Raw genomic sequence first — 20,767 nt, forward strand, 5'->3', positions numbered from 1 at the left:
ATTTGGGAATTTATTATTTTTAGGTCTTGGTGTTTGATTAGATCTACTGAAGTCATTTTGCAGAGAACATTACTTCATTGCTATATTTTCTGTAATCTATCAAAAAATACTTCTGTATACAGTATGGAATTCATGTAAATGTACGAGTTAATTCTTCGCACACTGTAGAGTCGCCAACCTATATAATATCCAACAATAATAACTTACATTTGAAGGACCCTGATCAAGAATCACATTCCAGATGTGGATAATGATGGCAAGAACTTCCTATTGTACCATCTAAACCTCTACTAAAGCATTCATTAATTACCATAAAGAACTTTTCTGGTTTCCTGTCTCTTCAGGATCCTGTTGCCTGAAAGTTAACCATTTAGGGCTGTTGCATTTTCCTTATACTGCCTCAAACAACGGAATAGAGACTTTACTAAACTTAAATAATGTTTCTTTCACCTTTTTGTGACTGACAGATAATGCTGGCTTGTCTGTTTGCAAATTCTCTTAAGTTTATTGTTATTGTAAATATGTTGATAAAGAAGTCCTTGGAAAGGAGACCTGTAGCCCTTAGTCCTTGCCTATTCACTTTTCTTGGTCTTGCCAATACTTAAAGTAAACAGATCTAGTCCCATGGTGATTTAGATCCCAATCAGTAACCCCCAATGCTTATGCATTTATACACTCTCACATATGCATGCACATGCAGAGTTACGATAGCTTCTCTGGTTCAAGTAGTGTAATACAGGTTTTGAGGTTCCCCCTTCTCTTTAGATTAGCTTTTCTGCATCATTATGTAGGTCTCAGTGTTCCTACCTGTATCGACTATATCACTGGGATCATTTACCTGCTTTTTTAGAATGCTATTATATATTGATTGACTTTTTAAAATTGTATTTCTTAAATTGACAGCTTTTTGGTTTCTTTAAACTGAAAAGATGAATTATGAAAGTGTTACGCTGAATATTTTCCTTAATTTAAAAAATAAAACAAGAGACTTCGTGGTTAGTTCTGTATAGTGAGCAGAACTTTGTACCTAATGCCAGAGAAAAACTAGTATTTTGGCCTGTCTGTATCATAGGAGTGTGTCTTAGAGTTTTGAACTTTGATAATTGATATTATTATTCTTATATAAATAATGTCTTTGATGTGTATATGTGCACACACAGATACACACACATGTGTAAATATAAATATACATTGGTACCTTGGTACTTGTTGTTAACTGGTTCTGGGAGGTGTGACGAGTACCAAACTGTTTTGATTGGAAAGGGTAGTGAGTCACAAGGAATCAACACAGACAAGTTCTGTCCTCACATTGATGCCAAACAAACGTTGAATACTGGGATAAAATTTTCAGGTCTAATTGAGTTGATACCAAATTTGATGTGTTTGCAAGGACTCGAGTACCAAGGTATGACTATATGTAATATATGTATTCTTCTCCCCTGCCTCAATTCTTTTTCCCTATTTCTGTAAAAAAAATTTTTATAAAGTTGTTTAGGAGGTCTTTATTTTTTAGATAAAAATTTGAAATGGAATGCTTAGAAAATCCTACTGTGCCATCTGCCCAGCTTTCTTGTTTACCTTGTATATAGGTAACAATTGCAAACATGGAGGAAAAACTAGTTTTTTTCTTTACTTTTAAACTAGTAGCTAGTTGTCCTTCCTGCATTAAAGAATCTTGACCCTTTTTATCAAGAGGCACCAAAGAATTGTTTCTTGGAACCTTGAGGCCAAGATCTTGTTTTTGTTCTTGTTTTGTTTTTTATGGTATGGGAGATCGAACTTGGGACCTTGCGCTCACAAGGAAGGCAGCAGAACCACTGAGCTAAATCCCCGGCCCTAGCACTAGATATTTAATAGGCTTTTAATAAATACTATAGTGTTAATGGAATTAAACTAAGACTCTTTGAACCTTCATATTGTTTTACTTAGAAAAAATTTTCATTAAAAATTTAGACTTTTTAAAGGTTTCTCAGTTTTTAAATTTTAGTTCATTCTGCAATAGCTGTTCTTTGTTTAATTAAATCTATTGGTACATTTTAGCTATACAGTATAATGACATTCATCATTGGGAATTTGTACTTGGTTCTTAGTTTTTTTCCCATTCCCCTGCCCTCCCTTCAACCCCTCCACCCTTCCCTATTTACAAAGAATTTGTTTCTGTTTTTTCCTTTTCTCATGTTGTTTTCCTTTCCCCTACCCCTCCACTTCCCATTTCTCTTCCCCTTTGGACCTTTTCTTCCTCTTTCACATTATCTATTATACATTTTGATCATCATTTACACTTTCAGTTTTTCACACCAGAGAAACTATTTGGTATTTACACATTTGTCCTATTTATTTCAGTTAAGAGTATGGCCTCAATGTGCATCCACTTGGCTATAAGTCTCTAGTTTGTCATTCTTTATGGCTGAGTAGTACTCCATTTTATAAAAAAAACCACATTTTTTTTTATTAAACTCTTTTATTGGTACATTGTAGGTATACAACACAATTACATTTCTCATTGGGAATTGCACCTTTACATAATGCATCTTGGTTCTTACTTTTTCTCCATTCCTAGCCCTCCCTTCATGCCCTCCACCCTTCCCTATTTACAAAGACTTTATTTCCATTTTTTCCATTTCTCAGCATTTTTCCTTTCCCTTCTTTCCTTTCACCTGCCCCTCTCACTACCCCTACCCCTTTGAACCTTTTCTTCCTATTTTGCATTATCGATTATTCATTCTAATCAATGGTACATTTTAGGTATACAATATAATGACACTCTCATCAATGGAAATTGGCACCTTTGCATAGTCTCTCTTGGTTCTTATTTTTCACCCTTGCCCAGCCCTCCCTTCAACCCCTGCATTCCTCCCTATTTACAAAGATTTTGTTCCTATTTTTCCATTTTTTCATATTAATCCCATTCCCTTCTATCCTTTCCCCTAGCCCTTCCACTTCCTTCCCCTTTGCCCCTTTTCTTCCTATTTCGCATTACCTATTACACATTTAGTCCTTATTTACACTTTCAGTTTCTCACACCAGAGAAACTATTCATATTTACATATGTGTGTCCTATTTATTTCACTTAAGAGTATTGCCTCAATGTGCATCCACTTAGCTATAAATGTCTCTAATTTCTCATTTTTTATGGCTGAATAGTACCCCATTTTATAAAAAAACCACATTTTCTTTATCCACTCTCCAGTTGATGGGCATTTGGGCTGTTTCCAAGTTTTAGCTATCACAAACTGTGCTGCTATGAACATGGGTGCACATATATCACTGTGGTATGATTCTTTTAATTCTTTGGGGAAGATCCTCAGCAGTGGAATAGCAGGGTCAAATGGGACTTCCAGTCCTAGTTCTTTGAGGTATCTCCATACTGATTTCCACAGTGGTTGCATCAGTCTACACTCCCACCAACAGTGGAGCAGGGTTCCTCTTTCCGCACAGCCCTGCCAGCATTTGTTATTGGTTGATTTCATGATAGCAGCCATTCTTTCTGGAGTGAAGTGGAATCTCAGTGTTGTTTTCATTTACATCTCTCGAATGACCACTGATGTTGAACATTTTTTCATGTATTTATTTGCTATTTCTACTTCTTTGTCTGAGAAATGTCTGTTCATTTCAAATGCCCATTTTTGGATTGGGTCTTTAAATTTGGGAGGTCTGATCTTTTTAAGCTCTTTATAGATTCTAGATAGTAGACCTTTGTCTGAGGAAGAGCAGGTGAAGATTTTTTCCCACATTGTGGGTTGTCTCTTCACACTGCTAGTAGGTTCTCTTGCTGTGCAGAAACCTTTTAATAAGAAGAGATCCCACTTGTTGATAGTTTGTGCTAGTTCACGGGCAACTGAGGTTTTGTTCATAAAATCTTTTCCTACACCAATGTCTTCAAGAGTTCTACCCAACCTCTGTTCCAGCCCGTTCAACATTTCTATTTTAATATTTAGATCTTTAATCCATTTTGATTTTAGTTTAGTGCATGGTGAGAGATACAGGTCTAGTTTTAATGTTTGGCAAGTTGAAGCCAAATTTTTCCAGCACCATTTATTAAAGAGGCTATCTTTCCTCCAGTGAGGGTGTTTGGCTCCTTTATCGAAGATGAGATGGCTGAGTGTGTCTGGAGTTGTTTCTGCATCTTCTAATCTGTTCCATTGGTCCTCAAGTCTGTTTCTTTGCCAGTACCATGCTGTTTTTATCACAGTAGCTTTGTAGTATAGTTGCAGGTTGGGGATTGTGACACCCCCTGCCATGTCTCTGTTACCTAGAATTGCTTTTGCTATTCTGGGTCTCTTCTTGTTCCAAATGAATTTTTGGATTGTTTTCTCAAGGTCTATGAAGTATGCTGCTGGGATCTCAATTGGAATTGCATTAAATCTATAGAGCAGTTTTGGAAGGATGGCCATTTTCACAATATTAATCCTTCCTACCCAGGAGCAGGGGATGTCTGTCCATTTTCTGATATCATCTTCAATCTCTCTTTTCAGAGTGCCATAGTTTTCAGAGAAGAGGTCTTTGATTTCTTTTGTTAGGTTGATTGCTAGGTATTTCAGTTTTTTGGATGCTATTGTGAAAGGAATTATTTGCCCTATTTCTCTCACAGTGAGTCTGTCATTGGTGTAGAGGAAAACTATTGATTTTTGTGTGTTGACCTTGTAACTAGCTACTTGACTGAATTTGGTTATTAAGTCTAGAAGACTTTTCGTGGAGTTCTTGGTGTCTTCTATATAGAGTATCATGTCATCTGCAAATAATGACAATTTGACTTCTTCATTACCTATCTTTATTCCTTTTCTTTCTTTCTCTTGTCTAATTGCCATGGCTAATGTTTCTAAAACTATATTGAACAAGAGTGGTGATAGTGGACATCCTTGTCTTGTTCCTGATTTTAGTGTGAAGGATTTCAGTTTTTGACCATTTAGTATGATATTGGCTGTTGGTTTTTCATAGATGGCTTCTATCAGTTTGAGGTAGAGACTATTCCAACTTTTTGTAGGATTTTTATCATAAATGCATGTTGGATTTTGTCAAATGCTTTTTCTGCATCTATGGAGATAATCCATGTGGTTTTTGTCCTTGGCTCTATTGATATAGTGTATTACATTGATTGACTTGCATATGTTGAACCATCCCTGCATCCCTGTGATGAATCCCACTTGATCAGGGTGTATGATCTTCTTGATGATCTTCTGCATTCTGTTTGCCAGTATCTTATTAAGGATTTTTGCATCTATGTTCATTAGTGAGATTGGCCTATAGTTCTCTTTTTCAGTTGGGTCTTTCTCTGCTTTGGGGATCAAGGTGATGCTTGCTTCCAGGAATGAATTTGGGAGTATTGCTTCCCTTTCAATTTCATTGAAGAGTTTAAACAGTAGTGGCAGCAGTTCCTCTCTAAATGTCTTGTAGAATTCAGCAGTGAAGCCATCAGGGCCCGGGCTTTCCTTAGTTGATAAGTTTTGAATTACATTTTCAATTTCATTGGTTGATATTGGGTTGTTTAGAATTTTTAGGTCTTCTTCGTTCAACTTTGGTAATTCATATGTACCTAGGAATCTGTCCATTTCTTCTGTGTTGTCCATCTTATTGGCGCATAGGTTCTGGAAGTAGGTATTGGTGATCCTCTGGATTTCTGCTGGGTCTGTTGTCATTTCACCCTTTTCATTCCTAATTGCATGGATTTGGGCCTTTTCTTTCCTTTTTCTGACAAGGTTGGCTAAAGGTTTGTTAATTTTGTTTATTCTTTCGAAGAACCAACTCTTGCCTTCATTGATTTTTTTTGTATTGTTCTCTTAGTCTCCATTGCATTGATTTCTCCTCTGATCTTTATAATTTCTTCCCTTGTATGAGCTTTGAGGTTGTCCTGCTCTTCTTTTTCTAGAAGCTTGAGGTTCAACATCAGGTTGTTTAATTGGGCTTACTCTGTTTTCCTAATATGCGTATTCACTGCTATGAATTTCCCTCGTAAGACTGCTTTCATTGTGTCCCATAGATTCCGATATGGTGTATTGTCATTGTCATTTAATTGAAGGAACTGTCTGATTTCTTCTTTAATTTCCTCTGTGACCCATTGGTTATTCAGAAGTGTGTTGTTCAAGTTCCATGTGTTTATGAAATTTTTTTGAGTTTCTTTTGCTGTGGATCTCCAATTTCATCCCACTATGGTCTGATAATATACAGGGGATAACTTCAGTTCCTTTGCACTTTCTTAAACATGTTCTATGTGTGAGTATGTGGTGTATTTTGGAGAATGACCCATATGCAGCTGAGAAGAATGTGTATTCTGATTTTGTGTGGTGAAAGACTCTGTAAACATCTGTTAAGTTCATTTGTTCAGGAGTTTGATTGAGTTCTAGTATTTCATGACTTATTTTTAGTCTAGTTGATCTATCTATTTGTGACAGTGGCGTGTTGAGGTCCCCCACTACAATTGTATTAGTGCATATATGACTTTTCATGTCTGTTAGTATTTGTTTGATATAGTTTTGTGCACTAGTGTTTGGTGCATAGATATTTATGATTGTCATCTCTTCCTCTTGGATTGTTCCCTTTACAAGGATGTAGGGTCCTTCTTTGTCTCTCTTAATCAGTGTTGGTTTGAAATCTACTTGATCTTCAAAGAGGATAGCTATTTCTGCTTTTTTTTCGGGTTCCCGTCACATGGAGTATTGTTTTCCACCCTTTAACTTTCACTCTATGAGTTTCCTTTTGAATTCAGTGTGTTTCTTGTATGCAGCATATTGTTGGGTTTTGCTTCTTGACCCATTCTGCCAGTCTATTTCTTTTGATTGGTGAATTGAGACCATTAACATTGATGGTTATAACTGAAACGTATTGACTTGTCATTGTCATGACTTTTTCTTTTTGTTGGGTTCTCCCCCTTTACACTTAATTTCTTGTCATGCCAGATGGGTTCATTCCGCTTTGCTTCCTGGGGTTGTGTTCCTCAATGTCTGTTCCTAGGATATTGTGTAAAATTCTTTGGAGTGCTGGTTTGGTATTCAGGAAGTTCCTAAGGTGCTCTTTGTCATGAAAGTATCTTATTTCTCCATCCATTTTGAAAGATAGTTTCACAGGGTACATCAATCTGGGTTGGAGGCTGTTTTCTTTTAGGGCTTGAAATATGTCACTCCAAGCTCTTCTTGGCTTGATGGTTTGTGTTGAGAAGTCTGCTGTGATTCTGATGGGCTTTCCTTTGTATGTGATTTGTTTCTTTTCTCTGACTGCTCGGAGAACTTTGTTCTTCTGTTGTGTTTCTAGAATCTTAACAATTATATGCCTGTGTGTAGATTTTTTTTGATCAAGGCTATTTGGAGTCCTATATGCCTCACTTATCTGTATGTCAAGCTCTTTTCCCCTGCTTGGGAAGTTTTCTGCCATTATTTCTGTGAAGATTTTTTTTATGTCATGTGCACTCTCTCCTGTTTCTTCATTGAACTTGATCAGTCTTACGTCATTCTTCTTTGCATCATCTAGCAGCTGCTGGATTGATTTCTCATGTTCCCTTATAATTTTGAAGCAATTTTTCTTTTCCTGGTCACTCATTGCAATCTTATGTTCTATATCTGAAATTCTGTCCTCACATTGGCTCATTCTGTTGTGTAGAGTTTCAGTGGAGTTTTTCATGTCCTGGAAATCTATTTGCATCTGTTTTATGGATTCCATTTGTTTCCTATGTTGGGATTCCATCATGTTCCTGAGCTCCTCTCTAGATTTATTAATCATGTCTTGCACTAGGGGTACAATTTCTCCTGTTATCTGAGAAATTATTTCTGATTTCATTTTTTCCAGATCCCCTTTTGTTGGCAGTTCAGTGGGTCCAGGTGGTTGAGTATCAGAGTGTTCCATCTCATTTCCCTTTGGGGTTGCTGTAGGTGATCTGGAAGTCTGGTTTTGAGACTTATTTACATGTTTTCTTATTTCGACTGGAGGGGTTGTGCCGTTAGCACCTGCACGGATTACCTCCTCTGAGCTGGGAGAGATGGGACAGGGGCTGGGAGCAGTGGTAGGGATGGTGACCCAAAAGCCCTTTCCTGTGGGCTGGGAGCAGTGGGAGGGATGGTGGCCAGGAAGCCCCTTCCTGTGGACCAGGAGCAGTGATATAGCAGCTCAGAAGCCCCTCCCTCTGGACCGAGAGTGGTGGGAGGGATGGTTGCCCGGAAGCCCCTTCCTCTGGGCCAGGAGCAGCGGGACAGAAGGTGGCCCAAAAGCCCTTTCCTCTGGGTTGGGAGCAGCGGGAGGGATGGTGACCGGGAAGCCCCTTCCTGTGGACCAGGAGCAGTGGGAAGGCGGTTCAGAAGCCCCTACTTCTGGGCCGAGAGCAGCGGGACTCAGTACCTTGGTCTGGTTGTCTGCTGGTCTGGTGTCCTCTGAGTCTTTGTAGTGTGGAACCAGGTTGCTGCCTGTCTGCAGCGGGGCGATTCGGCATCTTCCACGTGACCTGGGACCTAGGTAGGGTGTGTACAGACCTTCCTGTCTGCAGCGGGCTGATTCGGCGTGTTCTGCATGACTCAAAACCACATCTTCTTTATCCAGTCTCCATTTGATGGGCACTTGGGCTGTTTCCAAGCTTTAGCTATTATGAACTGTGCCACTATAAACATGGGTGCACATATATCACTGTGGTATGATTCTTTTAATTCTTTTGGGAATATACCCAGAAAAGGAATAGGTGGGACCTGTATCTTTAATCTTCCATTTCTGTGTAAATGACACCATTTAAAATGTTTTAAGAACATATTAACATTTTCTAATTGGATTAGGATAACTTTTTTTTTTGGTACTGGGGATCAAACTCAGGACCTTGCCCTTGCAAGGCAGGTGCAGCACCACTGATCTAAATCCCTGGCCTGAGGAGAACATATTTTTGAGGAAAAATTACCCTATGATCAAATGATTTATATATTTTTTCCTCTTCCTTTTTCCTTTCTCCTTTTTTCAACCTTTTTAAAGTACAAAATATATGTTATTTTTTTAAGTTTTAATAGAATTAAAAGTGCTTTAGGCAGTGCCTGGCACATAGACAGGGCTTGTCATTTAATAGGTTGTTAAAGATGAGAAAGGCAGAAATGAAGTGACTTTTGAAATTCCATATCAAGTTAGTAGTAATTTTTTAAAAATTATAGTTTTCTTTAAAGCTCTTTATGAAAGATTTTCTTTGTTCATATTTAATTTCACATGCCTACCATTTTTAAATACTTCTTCCTTTTGGACTTTATTCTTAAAATTCTTCATCCTTCTGCTAACCAAACACATTTAGGAAGTTATTTAAATGCTGTACATATATGAAATACTAAATTTTTTCCCAGTCTTCCAGTCTACCCCTAACTTCCATAGTTTCTGATTAGTTGGCCTGACAGATAGGATGTGATTTGTGAGGGAAACAGAGCAGCCAAAATTGATTCCAAGCAGTTGACCTCTGTAACTGGGTCTGTGTGATTGCTTTTAAGATGAGAGAACCTGGAGCAGGTTTGGAGAAAGGTCAGGAGTGGAGTAGGGATATGCTCAGTGTAAAATATTGTTTTAGTCACCTTTCCATCATTAGCATAAAATATTTGACATACACTACAAAGGAGGAGAGGTTTATTTTAGCTCATGATTTTAGCGGTTTGGTTGACTGTCTCTAAGGCAGAAACATCACAATGAAGAGTGTGGTACAGGAAAGCTGCCCACTTCATGGCAGCCAGAAAGTAGAGAGTAATGTGCCAGAGAAAAGATGGAGCCTGCAAAGGCTTACCCTCAGTAACCTCCTTCCTTCAACTAGGCCTTACCTCTGAATAGCTCATTCAGCTATGAACTCATCAATAGATGAATCCATTCATGAGTTTAGCACCCTCACAACCCAATCACCTATCTAGGTATCTCTTAATCCAAACTGGTTAACAGTCAGAAGTAACTATCATAGATTATCATTTATCTAAATGGAAGTGTTCAGTGGGCAGGGGAAACACTGATGTTCTAATTAGATGCAACAAGATGGTAGACAAAATTTTAATCTTTAGATTTAGTACATTATAATTTAGGTATAGTTTTAATACATGGAGCCTTTTGGGAGGCTGGCAGTTGAATCCAGGGCCTTCATACTGAGCTATATCCCCAGCACTCTCTTTTTAAAAGTTGCCCTGGTTGGCCTTGGCCTTGGAATCCTCCTGCCTCATCCTACCCAGAGTGCTGAGATTACATGATATGGAGTCTTTTATAGAAAGAGCCTTGAATAAAATTCTTATTAATTATTGTTTTAGGTTTTATATCGATGAACAGTTAGTGTTATTTTATTATACTATTACTTCAATCTTATGAAAAACTTTTCCATTCTGAGCACTATTATAAATAGCTTTTAAATCTTAAAATGTTAATCATTTTTCAGTTATATAATAGGTCCTTCAGGCTTAGCATATGTCTCTAATTTTTTAAAAGGAAGCTGTTAATTAAAATGATACCACAGTTATAATATGAAATAAAATTAGCAAATAATATATTTTCTTAGGATTTTCCACGGGGACATTGAAGCCCTGGCTTCAGTGAAGCCCAGGCTTCTAGGTTTCAATTTGAAAGATTCATCTTTATTACTTTGAGAAAATGTAGATTTTTATCTCCAGTTATGATTGTATTCCAAAGTGCAGATAAAATGATTAATCTTCATATGAGTAGCTTTTTATAAGGTTATTTTATCAAACTGCTAATAAAATAATATAATTTATATACCACCATGATCTCCTGTTTGAAGTCTACAATTAAATGATTTTCAAATTGTAATCATGCAACACTATCTTATTTTCTGCCCCCAAATTATGCCTATTCATAGTTTCTTCCCTTGGCTATTTTTAGGTTAATTTTATTAGAAAGTCTTATTTGAGTAGTTTCTTTTAAAAGAAGCTTTATTTCTAAATGGTTTTAGTTTATAAAATTATTGCTAAGGTAATACATGTGTATCACTTTGAGTTTACCATTATTAATATCTCACATTTGTATAGTATATTTATTGCAATTAATGAGCCAACATTGATATGTTATTATTTTTACAGTAAAATTAATGAAAGTTTATTTCAGAAAAGAAACAATGTTAGCTGCCCTGTAGGCCTTCCCAAGAAGAGACAGTGAAGCTGGCCACCCCATAGACAGAGGAGCCACTGCCTCTTAGCGAACTAAAGTCCCTACTTTATTCAGTTTTTCTTAGTTTTTACCTGATGGACAAACCGTTTTTCCTGTAGCATCTTCTCCAAGATAGCACATTGTGTTTAGTTGTGTTCCCATTGGCTCTTCTTGGCTGTTACAGTTTCTCACATTTTCTTTGCTTTCTATGGCTTTGACAGATTGCAGAAATACAGGGCAGGATTTTGTAAACTGCCTCTCTGTTGGATTTAACTGATATTTGCCTTATAATTAAGCTGGCACTACAATACATGCTATCAGCATGACTTAGCATAGTAATGTTGATCTCGATTGCCTGGCTGAGGTAGTAGTGTCCATCAGGTTAATCTCCCACCTTGCTATACTGTCTAGAAGGAAGTCACCATGTGTAGGACATACTTCAAGAGTGGTGAGTTATGCTCCATCTTCTTGAGGGCAGAGTATTTAAACAAATTACTTGGAATTCTTCTGGACAGATAAGTTCCTTCTTTCAAATTCATTTATTCAGTTATTTACTATGTCAGTAGGAATTCATGGATTTTTTTTGTACTTGGGTTATAATCCAATACTATCTTATTTTCTTGCTTGATTTCTTTTAGTTTGGAGTATTGAGTGTGTTTTCAGGTGGCTTCTTTTTGTTCCCCCTCCCCTTTTTTTTGGTACTGGGGATTGAACTCACAACCTTGAGCTTGGGAGGCAGGCGCAGTGCCACTGAGCTAAATCTCCAGCCCCTTTTTGTCCCTTTGATACATCCCTTGATCATTGTGGTTGTTGAGTTGGTTGTGCTGGTTTGAGTATTTCTTATTCTCTGGCACTGCAAGCCACTGCAGGCTTGTACAGTATTGTAAAATCCTGCCCCTGTACAAGAATCAGACCTGGTGTCCTCCCTCCTTCACCCTCCCCCAACAATTCTGTAGCATAAAAACCTTTTTTGAACACTTCTAATTTTCTCACCATTGTGGTAGGCACTGGGTTATTCAAGGTGACAAAGGATAATTCCATATTACTATTCTTATGTTTCAGATTTAACATGTCCTTTTTTGTTTGTTTGTTCATTTGTTTCTTTGTTTTTTTAGTTTTCCCCTTTTAAATTTTGTATCTCTTCTAAAATATATTCTTATATATTAACTTTTTTAAAAAATTATGTAGGAGTGATTATATAGCATATCTGCTATGAGTTGGGATTTTTGTTTTTCCTTTTACTTCTTTGTTCAGTTTCCCCTCCCCATTTCCACCTCCCACAGCCTATGTTAGTAACTTAATATGTATGCATGTGTTTGTCTCTATACGTATACAAATAGAATTTTTATTTTATACTTTATAAAAGGGGCCTTACAAGCTGGTTGTGGTGGTATATGCTTGTAATCCCAGCACTCTGGGAGGCTAAGGCAGGAGGATTGCAAGTTTGAGCCCAGTCTAGGCAAACTAGGGAGACCCTGTCTCAAAATAAAAAAAATTAAGTATGTGTATGGCAGGGTGGGCTGGGAATGGAAGGCAAAGGCCCTGGGCCTGGATTCAGTCCCCAGCATTACAAAAGAAAAAGAGGGGGTAGGTTGCTTATACAGTATGTATTTTTCTGTATTTTGTTTTTGTCTCTTGACAGTACCTACAAGGATCCCTTATGTTGACTGTTGTAGTTCTAGTACATGTTTTAAAAATGATTGTGCATTATTCTGTGGAGAGTTATTTTAATGTACAGTATTCATCTTTTCCCAGTTAACGATACTTATTTCTAGTGTTAGCCTTTGTGAACAGTGTTGTAGTAAACATCTCAGATATCTTTAAATATCTCAGATATCCTTAGTGATGGCTTATTTCTGAGTTATTTCTATTGTTGTATCTAAAGATATTTTATTTTCATTATCTGAAGATATTTTTTAAAAGTAGACGTTTCTAAACTACATTCTTTTAAAGCTAGCAGTTCACATACATATCAGCAATATATGAGAAGGCCTTTTTCCTTGTACAGTATTTCTGCCTATGATAACAATTTCTATATATTTGGTGAATCTAATTGATGTGATACCTCATGGGTAGTTTGGTTTACTTTTCCTTATGTTTGAGTGTCTTCTTATATATTTGTTGACAACAGTGACCATTGTGATTGTGATTTGCTCTTCTGTAAATTTACTCCTTTTCTATATTTTGCCATTTTTTCTCAGGTGTTCATCTTGTGAGTTTTTAATAGTTCTTTATATTTGTAAGGAATAAGCCTCCATCTTCTATTTTGGAAGTATTTCTCCAAATTTATTGTCCATCTGTTCTTTGCTTTTTTTTTTCCTGTATAAAATTTGAAAATGTTTTATGTAGTCTGGATTTAAGGGCTCCCTTCCCAGTGGTCATATGTTAATTCAGGTTTGTATGTGTGTATTTCTTGTCACAACAGTTATTTTTTACATTTATATGTTGTACCTGGAGTAGATAAGGTTCCATTTTCTTCTCTTGACATTAATTATACCAGCACCTTTCCCAGTGTTTTTATAAATTAATTCTCACTTATTGAAGTTTATTGTTTTGTTCACTATTCTGCTGTATTTAAACAATTTCACAGTGTACTTTTAGACTAATAATGTATCGATTTGATTACAATAACTTTATAGTATATTCTGATACCTGAACTTGAATCCTTATTAGGAGTCCTTGGTAATTCCCTGTGATTTTCAGGATAGATTTTTCTGTTTGTAAAATATACCTTCGGAATTTTTCTTTTTTTTTTTAATTTATAACAAGATATTTATTACTTTCACTTTCTTCTTCTAACCAAACAGTCACACACCCTGAAGAGACCACTTCTACAGCCCTCTCACGATGGCTTTCTTTCATGTAACCTATGCACTGAGCTTAGAAGCAGCATGGGTGTCTCCCAATGTCCCCTGTCACTTCCCCCTAAAATGATTACTTTCCAATCTCATATCATCAAGCTGTACTGTTCTTTCTTTATATAAAGATCTCTCTATATATTTTTTCCCATTAAATTTATTGGTACATTTTCGGTATAAGATACAGTTGCATTCATCATTGGGATCTTGTACCATTACATAAGTATCTTGGTTCTTTTTTCTTTTCCCCTTCCTCTGCCCTCCCTTCACCCCCTCCACCCTTCCCTATTTGCAGAGACTTTGTTTCCATTTTTTTCCTTTTCTCATATTTTTTCTTTTCCCTTTTTTCCTTTCCCCTACCTCTCCCACTTCCCCTGCTCCTTTTGGAATTTTTCTTAATAGTACCTTTTAATGAGCACAAGTTTTAAAACTTGATGTAGTCAAATTTCTAGATTTTATGGTTATTGCTTATCATCTGAGAAATTTCTTCCTATTCCCATGTCCCCAGTATATTCTTTGTTTTTCTTCTGCAAGATTTATAGGTTTAGTTTTTATGTTTTGGTCTATGATTTATCCATTATTAATTTTGTTTGTGCTTATGAGCTTGGGGTCAAGGTTCATGTTTATGAATGTGGATAACCTGTTGTTCTGTTACTGTTTACTGAAAATACTATTTTTGAACTCTCCTCTTTTCCATTGTTTTGTCCATCCATATGTGTATTGTTCTGATAATTACCCTAGAGTTTTATAGAAATCTTAAAATCAATTACTGTTAGGACTCCAACCTTGTTTTTTTTGTTGTTGCTTTTTTTTTGGTACTGGGGATCGAACTGGGGTCCTCGCGCTTGCGCAGCAGGCAGCGAAACCACTGAGCTAAATCCCCAGCCCTGGCTTTGTTTTATTTTTTATGATTATTGTAGCCACCTCAGGTCCTTGACATTTCACGTAACTTTTAAATTCAGCTTGTCAGTATATGTTTTGAAAAAAAGAAAAGGAAACTACTGAGATTATGATTGGGAATGTTTTGAAATTAGAAGGTATTTGGGAGAGAATTGATATTTTAACAGTATTGACTCTTCTAGTTGTAAATAGCATTTTCCCTTTCTTTAAATTGTATTTAATTTCTGTTAATGTTACTTTATAACTTTTAGTACAGGGATCCTACAAGTCTTTTGTTAATCCTGAGTAGTTGTGTTATTTTGATGATATTGTAAATAAATTGGTTTTTAAATATATATGTATATATATTAACTTATTTTAAGCTGCTAGTATTTAGAAATTCTATTGGTACATAAACACACACATATATTTTTCTTTTTTGTGTAGACTCCCTTCAGATTCTTTAGGATTTTCTACCAAAATAATCATGTCATTTATGATTAGAGACAGTTTTCCTTCTTTTAAATCCATATTTTAAATTTTTTTCTTGCCTGATTTCAGTGAAATAGTGACACTTGTTTTTCAGATTTTACAAGTACAGACTAATTTGACATTGCCATTATCTTCATTACAAAATAGTGTTACATCACTAGTACACTAGCATGTAAATTGAAAGACTGGGAGCTGGTTCTACCTAGATAAAATCACCATGATGATTCTGTAGAATGTAGAAAGAGAAAAATCTAAGCATTATCTTTATATATAGTGTATTGAGCCCTTCTTGTGTGTCATGCACTGAGTTAGTGATTGGCAGTACCCTCAGTGTTTGGCCTTTGAAGTCTAGAAGATTCACCTGACAGACAGACATACTGCTCACTCTCATCTCCTTTTCTGTATTAGATTTTGTCTCTTTTAGGTCTGTATTGGGCTTTCTTTGGAAACATGTTTTAGGAATTTTTGTGTATCTTACTAACCTAAGAAGTATTTCTCCTTGTAGGTTTATTTCTTTAATTAGATAAACATTCTTTTCCCTATGTGCATTGCACATAATTGGATTATACTGTAGTTGTTTTTTAAAAAAAAAGTGGGGCCGGGGTTAGCTCAGTGGTTCTGCCACCTGCCTCACAAGCACAAGGTCCTGAGTTCGATCCCTGGTACCAAAAAAAAAAGTATTCCCATCTGTATTCCCATCCCTGGGGTAGGCTGAGGCAGGAGGATCAAAAGTTGGAGTTACACCTGGGTAACTTAGTGAGACCTTGTCTCAAAATGAAAAATAACTAAGGATATATATTTATATATCTCAGTGGTAGGGCAGCCCTGGGTTCGCTCTCCAGTACCACCCAAAAAAAAGCAAAATTGTTAAAATTATTTAGTGATATGTCAAATACTAGCAGACTAGATTTGAATGGTTCTCGTTTGTATTTTTAATTTTTTAAAGAGTAATAGTCACTTTGCCTGGGTATAATGGTGCCATCTATAATCCTAGCACTCTGGAAGACGCAGACAGGAGGATCACACATTCATATGTGGTATGAGCAACATAGGAACTTAGTGAAACCCTGTCTCAAAATAAAAAAGGGCTGGAGATGTAGGTCATTGTGAAACACCTGGGTTCAGTTCCTAGTACCTCCAAACAAATGACCAAAAAAGGAACAGTAGTCATTTTGGATTAAGTTTCTATGCCTCAACTTCATTTGTCCTTGGTTACCATTGGGGTTGGGTGGGAAAAGGCATAGTATATTTAAGAATAGAATGGCATTGTTATCTGTGGGACACTAGAATGGAAAACCCTAAATCAAAACAGGAATTTGGAAATTGTCATCCAACAAAGAAAAGACTCCCTTGTGATTCACTTATGGGATCCCTTGAATTTGGAATGGGCCCGCAGCTACACCCACTCCTCTATGGCAGAGCTACCAGTTCCATGCTGTTCTTCGGATGCCTTGTGATTTGAAGTCTTGGACATTCTTTTTAAAATTAAAAAAAAAATCTTAATGCTGTAGAATTTTTGGTTATTTCTGCTAAATGTGATAACTTTCCTAGCTTTTAAAATGTACTTTCTTGTTCCTTTGGTTCCTAGGACACTCATAGTGGCATTGCATTCATTGCAGCTTCTAAAAAAGTTTTATTTATTTTAAAGAATATATTAGTGTTCTGATGTGATCATTTCATTGAAATGTAGAACTTGAGGTAAATAATACATTAGAAATCATAACTTCACGTCCCCTCAGTTACATTATAAATCATTTCTCTATTAAAGGAGCACAAAGGTAGAGATATTTATTTTAGATCACAGAGTTGGAAGCATTGATTGGCTTTAAGGATAGTTCAAGTCCAGTACTTAATAACAGATAAAAGCATGTTTCTGATTAGTAATCTTGTGCATCATTGATGTCATCTGTGACACCCAGCACTTGCTTCCTTTGGTTGCCATACCCAGGTTTCATTTTATTTCTTCTGCCTACCATCCTCACATGTACTGTGTTTTGGAGCAGTTGCCATGTTTGGTACTAAGCAGAGACTGTATTGATTGGTAGCAGGTTTTCCCCAACACCTGCCTCTTTGATGGTCACTCGGTTTACTGCCACTCACTTATTAGTACCCTGGGTCTTAATAGCCTTATTCAAACAAAACATCTTAAATGCAAGCATTAAACAGGTCACAACAGTGAGCCATTTTGTAACTTTTGGTGCAATAAAATAGGTATGTTGTGTTTTGGAATATAAGACCGCTGAGTGTAGCTATTCATTTTCTTCATCTATAAAACATTTTAGAATAACAGCTTACATCTGTTTGGGGTATAAAATTCATGATTTGAAGAAACACCACTGTTGTATAACTCCAACCCAGACAGGAGGTAGCTCCTCTCTGAGGGCTACGTTCCCCACAGTGGAGAGAAGTGTTTATGTAAGCTGTGTAGCCTCAATTGCTGGCAAGCTGCCCTATACATGTGTGGTACATATTTCTATGATCACTCCTTCACATGATGAACAACAAGTGTGCTATGCAATTTTGAGTCTTTTTTTTTTGTACTGGGGATCGAACTTGGGTCCTTGCACTTGCGAGGCAGGTGGCAGAACCACTGAGCTAAATCTCCAGCCCTGCAACACAATTTTGACTTGAAGAACATTTGAAAAATTTTTCACACATCAGGAATTTATCTTCCGAGCAGTATTTCACTACTAGATGCCAGAAATAATTAAATGTACTATAAATGCTTAAATAATTATATTTATCTTAGACTGTCACTTAACTTTGTTTTAGAGAGTAAAGCTGGGATTTACTGTTGGCTTACTTTTAAAAATAAATAACCATTCCAAATATGTGATTTTTTAAGTTATTTCTTCAAGCTGAAGGAACAATTTAATAACTTTCTATAGAGGAAAATGGGTAAAATATTCTTCCACAGAATTTTAAATCTAATAATAAGCAATATCAAATAAGTTCAGGTAACAGTGCAATTTTATGGGTTACTTTAATCAAGAAGTGAATAATTATAGCAGGGATCATCACAATACACTTTCATGCTTTTTTCATCTTATATATGTGAAATATTTACAGTCTTGTTAAAATGTGATATATTAGAATTTGAGAGAAGTCTAAAGAAAAAATGACCTATAACCCTGCTTGTTAGTCCCCTTAGATCTATTTTATCACATTTTTTTAAATTTAGAAGAAGTTTTAGAAGCCTATTATGTAGTCAGATTTTGAAGTTTTAATAATTTAATTGTAAATATGTCTGTTTAGTTTCAGAATGGACAGTGTCAGATGATTTTGTTTTGATGACCAAAAAGAAAAAAGAAAAAGAAGGAAAAGAAAATCTAAATTTGACTCTTCTTGTGGAACTTTTGACATTCACAGTGGGAATCTGCTCACCAAATTTCTCTTAGATCCTAGTTTGTCATATTAATCCAGGCTGTTGACATTTTTTTACTCTCACTGCCACTATATTTTAGTCACTTTTCTCATCCATGAGGCACAATACCCAACAACCATAACTTTAAAGGAGGAGAGGTTTATTTTGGCTGACAGTTTATAGAGGTTTCGATCCATTCTTGCCTGGCTCCAAGGCAGGACTTCATGGCGGAGGAGCATAGCGGAGGAGAAACTGTTTATGTCATGGTAACAGAAGCAGAGAGCCAAGGGAGGAACCAGGAAGCGCGATTAACCTTCTGGTCACACCACCGAAACCCACCTCTTCTGATCAGACCCCATCTCCTAATAGCAAGTCAGCTATAATGCCTCTATAACCCAGTCACCTAAAGGTCCTCCCTACGATCCCATGAAGCTTTAGGGGGGACATCTAGATATAAACCGTAGCATACTTCTGAAAAAATTATTTTCTTTCTTTGGCTGCTGTCTGTTACACCCAGGGCAGTCATTTGTTCTATCAGAGTTAGATGTTACTAAACTAAATTTCTAAATACATAAAAATATTTCAGAAATAATGGCCTTAACTCTTATGAAGGTAGGTATTCTTTATATATCCATACATATATAAGGGCTGTGATGTGCCGAAGGTGCCAGTATCTAGTCAATGCCCTGGCCTATGACTAGGTATTACATAAGCTAGTGGGTGGATCTGCTGGAGTTTAGGTATTTACTTTTTAGGAACTATGAAGGGGGTTTCTATTTTAGAATTTCAGAAAATTTAATAGCAAATTCATAGCACTATGAGTGAATTATCTTCAAATAAATACTCTTAGATGTCTCTTGGGTGATGTAGTAATGAGACAGGGCTGTAAATCCCTAGAAACTTTAGGCAGGTTATATAGCTGCTTTGAACTTCAGACTCCTTATATATAAAAGGGGGTGACAATGATACTGGCTGCCCTACACTGTTGTTAAAGTGAGATAAAACATATTGTTAGATTACTCACTGTAACTGCTTCCTGTATAAGCCCATGACTTCCTGATCACTCATCCTTCTTCACTACTGAGTTTTCCTCTCCCTGACTGCCCTTGGGCCTCTATCAGGAGTCAGGCCACTTCTGCCCAGATCTGTGTGGGACTTTGCGCTCCTCCGGCCTTTCTCTGTATACTCTCCTTGAGGCTCACCCCTCCCACTCCAGGACCGGCAGCTCTGCCCTGGAGTCCTTTTGCTGTCAGCCTGCTCCTACAGTGGCTCTGTCCCCCTTCTCTTTTCTGTGTGCCCTCTACATCCTCCTCCCATCTTCTTTCTTTTCTCTCCATCTCCTTTTTTCCTTTCCCTCCTCCCTCTCCTCCTTTCTTTACTCTTCTCTCCTTTATGTTCCCTTCTTCCTCTTCTCATCACTCTCTCCCTCCTCTCTCCATTTTTTACTCTTCCTTTTCCTCTGTCCACTTGCCTTTTCCTTTCCTTCTCCTCTTGACTCTCCCCTCTACCTATGTTCCTTTCCTCCTCTCTGTTATCTCCTCCTCTCCGACTCTTTGTCCCTCCACATTCCTTCCTCCATCTTCTGTTCATTTCTTTTTAAAATCCTAATGCTTTGACTACTAAGCTGCAGACAAGCCTTAACCCTAAAGTAGAAAAAATGTCAAGACTTTGCATTTCACAGAGAATCACAGCATCATTTTATATCCTTGGGCTCCAAAAGTTGTGGAGGATCTATGGTTATAATTTACCTCTTTTTCTAAGTGTGTATGCTTACCTGTGAGTTTGTTATATATATACTAAACAATAATTATAGGTTCTTATAATGATGAATAATGCTAGGCAAACATAGATTTTTTTCTAATTTGATTTTTTTTCTCCTTTCTCCAGATTCCTTTTTCATTGGTCCAGTTTCCCTTGTGGGAGTACTTAAAGGTAAGTTTAAAATCTATCTATATCACAAGTGTCCAACAGTTTGAGTGTGGCAAAGAATAGTACAATGTTGACTAGAAGTTTAAAAACTCAAATTAATTTCCATATTGCTGTACTTTGTTTATCCAGTGAAATTTTATTTCACTTCACTTTATATGTGTGTATGTGC

At 36.6% G+C, this 20,767-nt stretch overlaps 1 protein-coding gene across 8 annotated transcripts in view; it reads left to right on the plus strand.

Annotated features, from left to right (window-relative positions):
* Slc25a26 (solute carrier family 25 member 26) overlaps window positions 1-20,767 on the plus strand; it is a 169,037-nt gene that overhangs the window by 101,194 nt on the left and 47,076 nt on the right. For all 8 annotated transcript variants that reach the window (XR_015439137.1, XM_021266014.1, XM_087181334.1 and 5 more), the window contains one exon: window positions 20,557-20,601. Coding sequence is in view for 7 of the 8 variants with exons in the window: in XM_021266014.1 (XP_021121673.1) it covers window positions 20,557-20,601 (45 nt within the window). In the remaining variant the exon portion in view is untranslated. The remainder of the gene's footprint in view (window positions 1-20,556; window positions 20,602-20,767) is intronic.

Source organism: Heterocephalus glaber, unplaced genomic scaffold (assembly GCF_053883595.1).
Source record: "Heterocephalus glaber isolate CG9 unplaced genomic scaffold, H.glaber_assembly_v1.0 deba00001472, whole genome shotgun sequence".
Classification (NCBI taxonomy): domain Eukaryota; kingdom Metazoa; phylum Chordata; class Mammalia; order Rodentia; family Bathyergidae; genus Heterocephalus; species Heterocephalus glaber.